The sequence below is a fragment of the Centrocercus urophasianus genome, unplaced genomic scaffold (genome assembly GCF_019232065.1).
Source record: "Centrocercus urophasianus isolate 14NV4802_14NV808 unplaced genomic scaffold, USGS_Curo_1.0 seq_10, whole genome shotgun sequence".
NCBI classification, from domain to species: Eukaryota; Metazoa; Chordata; class Aves; order Galliformes; family Phasianidae; genus Centrocercus; species Centrocercus urophasianus.
Genome location: NW_024884142.1, coordinates 71,859,251 through 71,866,964, shown reverse-complemented (window position 1 = coordinate 71,866,964; position 7,714 = coordinate 71,859,251). Strand labels below are relative to the sequence as shown.

The window sequence follows — 7,714 nt, the reverse complement described above, 5'->3', positions numbered from 1 at the left end:
CTCTTCTCACCTGGCAAGTGATGGGACACAAGGTGACAGCCTCAAGTTGCACCAGAGGAGGGTTAAGTTGAATATCAGGAAGAATTTATTTCATAGTGAGGGTGGTCAAGCATATCAAGCATAGGAACGGGCAGTATTTAAGAGATGTGTGGATATAGCACTAAGGTTTAGTATTGGGGCTCAGTAGGTTTGGTGGATAGTTGGACTTGATATTCTTTCCAACCTCAATCACTCCGTGTTTCTAAGTTTCTCTGCTTACCTTCTCTCATTTGTGTTCAGCCTTGTTTGAGTTTCTTTTCATTTTTCCCACTTGGTGTTTAGAAAGAGACAAAGCATCTCTGTCCTACATAGGCATTTCAGATGTAATTTTTTCTGATACTGATAGTACTGCAACAGAGGCCAGGACTGCTTCAAGTGTTCAAACATGGATGCACCATCATTTTTTACGTTAGTATAGAGTTATTTCCTCTTCTATGCAGATGAAAAAATGAATTCTTCACAGGCAGCATTTAAAGATACTGCTCAAGAAAACAGCCTTCCATAGGCATAGTCAGGAAAGAGCAAAGATGCTAGATCAGGCAAATATGTAAATGAATGATGCAAGGGATGGAACACCTCCCCTTTTAAGGACAGATTGAGAGCTGGAGCTGTTCTGCCCGAAGAAGAGAATGCTCTGGGGAGACCTGAGAGTGGCCTTTCAGTATCTGAAGGGGAGTTGTAAGAAGTAAGGGGACTGCCTCTTTATTAGTGTCTGTTGTGACAGGACAAGGGGAAGTGGTTTCAAACTGAAAGAGGGCAGTGTTAGGTTGGACATAAATAATAAGTTTTTTTACAGTAAGGGTGAAGACCAGGTTGGATGGGGCCTTGGGCAGCCTGATCTCATATTAGATATTGAGGTTGGCAGCCCTGCCTGTGGCAGGGGGTTGGAGTTTGATGATCCTTGTGGTTCCTCCCAGCCCAAGCCATTCTATGATTCTATAATTCTGTGATTTTTAGGGTGGTGAGGCACTGGCACAGGTTGCCCAGAGAGGTGGATGCCATGTCCCTGGAGACATTCAAGGTCAGGCTGGATGGGGCTCTGAGCACCCTGATGTAGCTCTAGGTGTCCTTGTTCACTGCAGGGGAGCTGGATCAGATGGCATTTAAAGGTCCCTTCCAACTCAAACAATTCTATGATTCTATGAAGCCCTTAAAGCTTTGATCCCACAGCCCTTCTACGGGACCTTGTGTCACAGTCCTGTGTGATTGACTGTGGCAGGTATGGCTGGACCAGAGGAGTCAAAATCAGAAAGAACTTTATTTTTGATTGCACTTCAGTGAATGCTGAAACTATTTGGAATGCCACAAATCCCTTCAGTGTGAAAATTCTTTAGTGTAGAACCCAGAGCTTTCTGTAACTGCAAACATTTCTTCACCCACAGTATTTTCTGAACCGTTCTGATTGAAGACAACAAATGACTCACCATAACATAAAGATATAAATGAACGTCTCAAGGACTAGCATGAGGAAGTAGTAAATAAGAAGATTTAAGAAAATAGACATCGGTAGGTTTAAAATTTTTTTTTTATTGTGCTGCCAAGAGCCAAATTACAAGAAACCGCCTTACAGTTAAAAAAGTAAACAAGCAATCTGCTGAACCGCAGTGCACTCCGAGTGCCACATATGCATCTATTTTTCAGAAAATTATATCTGCATTTCTCTTACAAGAGCACAACAGGAACCAAAGTAAAAGAGTGTAATGGATACAGCACATAGGATAAATCATATCTTTAAAATAATAATAATAAAATAATAATAATAAAAAACATTTTACACCATGTCCTATATCCTGCTAATATTTTCAGAATATGGCCTTGATTGTAAAACAAAAGCAAGCATTTACAATTTCTGGATAAAGACTGCTTACTCTTATGCAAGGAATGGATGTCTTGTCTTGACAAAATCTTTGTAGTAAGTGGACAGAAACGTCTCTGTTTCAATATCAGATTAAGTACAAAACACTGGGGAGACCACATTTTTTCTTATTGGTGGTTGGAAATGGAAGTTACATAAGCAGAAAAAATGTTGACCCTTGATGATACACCTATTTTTTGCTTTGATGCAAACAGCTAGAACACCTTTTTGATATTCTAAAACAAACAAAAAAATTGTTAATCTTCAGATTAATAAATTAGGTCATTATAATAATAAATTAGGTTTTTTTTTTCTTTTCAGTTTTTAAAGTTCAGCAACCTCTGACCAAGTATTTACAACAATACTTGAGAGTTCCTTTACAAAAAATACATTTTCTTTTCACATTAAGCATACTGGGTATCTGTGTCTCTTATGACAAGCATTTGTAAAAGAAAAAAGGCAATGCACAAATGGGTAATTAGTATAAAAGTGCCAAGACCTGTTTGGAAAGTTAACATTGTATTATACAGCCAGAGTTATAAATGAGGCAAGCTACAACAAACTTCCAGCTTAATGTGGACAATATTCCAGTAGTTGTTTCAAACAATTGTTTGAAAAAAAACAAAACAAAACAAAAAAAGAAATAAAAGAAAGAAAAAAAAAACACAATAGAAAATCCAGGAGCTGATGCTGTTATTCTATGGAGCTGATTAGTGCTGCATGTATATTGTCATCAGTGTCTCTAGCCAATGCATTCATTAAAAAGCCTTTTTAAGGCTAAGCAGGAAAAGAAAAATAAGAAACACCCTGAAATGTAGCAAGTAGCAAGAGCAACGCTTACTGCTATAATCGTGCACGTACTGTACACACGCAAACACAAGAGTGCACACACACACACACGCACACAAACACTTTCAAATCAAATCAAACTGTAGGTAGAATGAGATGCTCTTTTCTCGTCTCTTCTAAACTCACAAGTGATTAAGCACTGATATGGAATGCCTGTTTATCTGTTTTTGCTCTGGGTAAAATCTCTCTCAGATAAAAATACATTCAACAAGAAAAAAAAAATAGAAAAAATATATACTGTATACATAGTATTTTATATATACAGTATATATACGTATAGTGTACATACACATGCATGTATATATACATACGTATACCTACATGCATTTGTATATACATATATATACACAAACATACAAATACTTTTTGTTGTTTTTAGCATAATTATATTTACATAAATATTCCTATAATGCTAAAGTTTAAAGAAGCATGATCTCCTTTTTTTCTGAGCTTCAAAAAAGGTGCTTGAGTAATATACAATTAAAATTAAGCAGCTTCCTAGCATGGAAGTAGTTTCTAAATCTGCATACCAGTAAATAAGAACATCAACAGGAAAAAAAAAACAACAACAACCTTAAAACAGTCTCTTTTTTACTCTCTTTTAAGCAAGAGCTTTGTCCAACAAAAAAATATTTTTCCTTCTCCTGTATGAACAACCAGAGATTGATATCAAATAACAAAATGAAACCACAACAGACAAACAAACAAACAAAAGCCCCTGGAACTGCGTGGTGTTCTTGACTTTTCCTTCCTTCCTTCAATACTGCTGTCAAAAGATCCAGTGCTCATTTCAGGAATTACTTAGGCCTCAGTCATTTGCTAACTCTGCCAAAGTCTGGCTAATCTAGCCAATCAGCTTTGAAGAAAACAAAAATAAAACAAAAAACAAAAAGCAGCACAAGGTGTAATTTTGTACATCCTTAATAAACCCACCCTTTATTTTCTGCTATAACCTTTTCCTTGCTATTTCATTAACTACTGCAGCTTCTCAACATATAGAAAAATATTTGCAGCTACACCACATCTGTGATGTGACAAATTCTGTTCTATGAGTATATTATTGTAGCAACAGCTGGAAAGAAAACGTCAGACCTTTTTATTGTTTTTTTCACTTGGGGTTAGGATTTGCTGCAACAGATGCAATTTCAGAACAACAAGAAAAGCCACTGTCCTGCTGCTTGGTGGTATCTATTCATTTTCTTCTCCAGCCAAGCATGACCAGCTTTTCTCCTCTGAAACTTCCTTTAACCTCATTGCCTACCCCTAGCCCCTGATTCCCCCTCCCAAAAAACCTCTATAGCTATGTTACAAGCAAATACACCTTAACAAGTTTTAAAACTTTGGTTCTAAGAAAACACTTGGTCAGTTATCTCAAGGAAAAGTGGGAATGCTTTTTCTGGCACATTGCAGGAGTCAGAGCTCATCCCAGTAAGGTCTTAGAGCTGTACATGTAGTCACAAATCCAATACAATCCACTAAGCAAGTGCACGATTCTAGCTTTATTTTAATAGCAGACTTAGTCTCTTTCTCTCTCTCTCTCATTTTTAAATCCTTGGTAAGGGTGCAATTCTTCAAACTGTTTGATAGAAATTATCTGCCTGTAGGTTGTTCTGTTTCTGCATGCTGTAAAATCCGCTGTATCTTGAATCCGGGTCTGCAATTCTTAGCATCCTCTGAGAACTGTCCACCTGGACCATGGTACCTTTCTTGCAGTCCACATATACCAGTTGATTGTTTAGGCAAGATGGCTGTTAAGACAGAAAGAGAACACTGAATCAGTTAATTTTTTTCTGTATTCAACCCACTGCTAGCAGGTGTTTGTGGTACAAATCCATGAACACAAAAGGAAATCAAATTGGCAATGAAAAAGTTTGGACTCTTGCTAAGCTTGGTAAAGGTTTTTGCCAAGCACAATGACAAACCAACAGCCTCTTGCAATCACTATTTTTCATCTTCTCAGTGAAGTTCGGGTATTCTTTTTTCCCAGTTAAACTGTTACCTACTAGTCTTCCACTATGCAAGGGCTTAGACTTGTTGCCTCAGAGGTGCAGGAGGTTGTTTAATAGCCTCTTTATAGCTGATAATTTTTGAGAACATTTTGTTCTTGGTGACAGTATCACTAGGATAATGGGAGAGATTTCTTTTATTTTTATGTTTATTCAAGCAATTGAAGTTGATTGTCTCCTCCATTAAATGTGAGATTCTGTTACCTTAAGGAGCAATTCTATGGAAACCAGTTGACTCACAGGTAAGAAAAGAGTTTACAACAAAACAAAGAACAAAAACACAAAAATAAGGCCACCTTTTACAACATTAAAGTGTTATTTTATGTGAAAAGAAGCGGGAACCAGCAGTAGTCAAGATCTCCCATTTATTTCCTAAACTAAATTTGAGAACGTATGGCAGAAGTGCAAAATCTAGAGAATTGTGGAAAAACCTGTCACTTCTGACAGAAAAACAAGCAGTATATGTTTTCTTCAACACTGTACCCATCTTCTACTGGATCTGATGTATCACTGTCCTTTAAGTACCCTTCTTTTAAAGCTCTTCAATAAAATGATCTTGTCCTGTATACTATTATAGTTTAGTACCAATGTATCGATTTTTAGATTAACATCAAATGTATATATTTTTTTCTGCTTTCTCAGCATATTTAAATAACTACAAGCTGCAAAACCTTTCTCCTGCAGCCATCATAGAGAAAGCAGAAAGAAAATCTGATGACATGCAGCTTAAAGGGTATTATAGAAAAGTAGTTCTATTTACTCCTCGGAAAAGTAGTTCCAATTCCCAAAATCCTAAAAACAACTAGAATTGTGAGAATATTTTTTCTCAAAACACTGCATTATTTTATTTCAATAGCATAAGGAAGATAAAAGAGATGAAAAGCTATATAGTAATGGTTTATAATATGAGTAACAACTCTGGAAAAAATGAAAGATATCCTCTAAAATAGTACACTCGAGTATTGAAAGTGCCATTTCATGCAACTGTGTTATCACTGGATAGGCTGAACAACAGTGTTGATATTTCTAGTGTAAATAAAATCTGTAATAAAAATCTTTATTGGCTTCAAATTCATTAAGCTTTTTGAAACCAATCAGTGATTTTATGTTAAAATTGTCCAATATAATGCAGTTATTAGAAAATGTGATGAACATTACTAGTACATACAGTATCTGATCTTGGACAATACTTTGAAAGTGGATGGAAGTTTAGAAAACAAAACCTTTCTCCCAAGTGATGACTGCAGATGAGAACTGCATACAATTATGTGCACACATTTAAAGTTGGGAACATTTTTGGATTTTTTTTGCTGAACTTGATTTCTATCCAGTCCCCACTCATCACTGCATCAAGCAGGACATTGCTGGCATTCATTCAATAATGAAAATAATTATTCAGGAGATTAAATAAACACCACCAGCCTCAAAGATATAAAAAGGATTCAGGCTTAAATGAAAAAAAAACTCAGTTCATATAAATTCAATTGCATCTCACAGAATATTCTAGTCAATTTCAGTTTTCAGAAAGGTGAGAAGCTGGAAATAGGCATGAATATGGCACCTTTGTTGGAGCTTTGTAGCAGGACACTGGAATCCACTGCTTTTTCTGATTGATGAGCAGAAAGACGATGATTACTAACAGCGCTATCGTGATTGGAATTGTCACCAAGGCAACAGAGCTAACTGATGCATCTTCACTGGGGTGCGGCCCACTTCCACTTCTGTATTCTCCCTGGAGATGATTCATGTCTGCAAGACAAATGTGGGCATTTGACATTAGTAATGATAAATGGGCCCCTATCCATAAATAACATAAAAGCCTCAGTCACAAACTTTGTCATTTTCATGAATTTGGACTTCTTCTCCTGAAATGTCCCTTTTTTAATATAAATTAGAATAACTGAAAGCTAGTAGTTTGTATAGTGACTATATTAGTCAGGAAAAGGCCATAAAAAAGAGGAAATTGGATGGAATCTAAAGGAGCAATAATAAGCAACTGTGACAGCTCAGTTGTATTCACTTCGTCTTATCTGATTACAACCAAATTCCCACTCAGAAAAATAATGCTGTATTTCTGTGCAGCAGAAAACCTGGTAGTCTTACAATGAAAAGCTGTTTTTTTTTTTTGTTTTTTTTTTTTTAATAATTTTTAATTTTTTTAAGCTGATAGAGCAGTTCAGTCCTGTCTGTTCTTGCCTGTTGAGAAATTATTACAATACTTGCATCACTCAGCCTGTGAAAACAGCTCACTGACAGTCTAACAGACTCAGTTTTTCATGTAATTTCAAAGCATGATCATTTTCAATGGCAGTATTCCTACACAGTTTTCAGTGCACATTTAGAGTTTCTCAGCCAGGATAGACACAAGCCAACTCCCAACACCTCTGAAACATAAAAATGTTGAAATTATAAACAGTGTAACTCTATAGTTTTGTAAAATAGTTATATTTCGGATATCCTTTCTCCTAGCCACCAAGTAGTAGCATGCGATATGCATGCATGATATGATACTTGGATACAGAAAAAAAAAATATACAAATTTTAATAGTCCTTCAATTAGAAAAAGTTAGCAAAGAGTGTGACATACAGTGTTTTCCACTACCCTGCTGGGCAGTGTAGTTTTAAAACTAAAGATGGAATTACACCATTAGGCAATTTTAACGGTCTTGTGTCATTACACCTGAAGTGTTCTGTTCCACAGCCATTTTTCTATGATATATTCAGTGTGGGACTCAAGAACATACGGTGAGATTCTTTTAAGTGGCGTGCAGAATAGAATAAGGGGCAATGGACAAAGACTATAACAGGAAGTTCCATTCAAACATGAGGAAGAACTTCACTGTTAGGGTGATGGAGTGCTGGAACAGGCTGCCCGGAGAGGTTGTGGAGTCTTCTTTTCTGGAGATAGTTAAGACTCATCTGGATACTTTCCTGTGCAACCTGCTGTAGGGGACCTGCTTTAGTA

General features: G+C 36.4%; 1 protein-coding gene across 1 annotated transcript in view; it reads right to left on the bottom strand.

Moving 5' to 3' along the window:
- Positions 1-3,083: 3,083 nt before the first annotated feature.
- Positions 3,084-7,714, bottom strand: part of CRIM1 (cysteine rich transmembrane BMP regulator 1) — a 163,551-nt gene continuing 158,920 nt past the window's right edge. Inside the window, exons 16-17 of the mRNA XM_042817488.1 lie at positions 6,311-6,498; positions 3,084-4,491 (exon numbers count right to left, since the gene is read on the bottom strand). Coding sequence (XP_042673422.1) covers positions 4,315-4,491; positions 6,311-6,498 — 365 coding nt within the window. The 3' untranslated portion in view covers positions 3,084-4,314. The remainder of the gene's footprint in view (positions 4,492-6,310; positions 6,499-7,714) is intronic.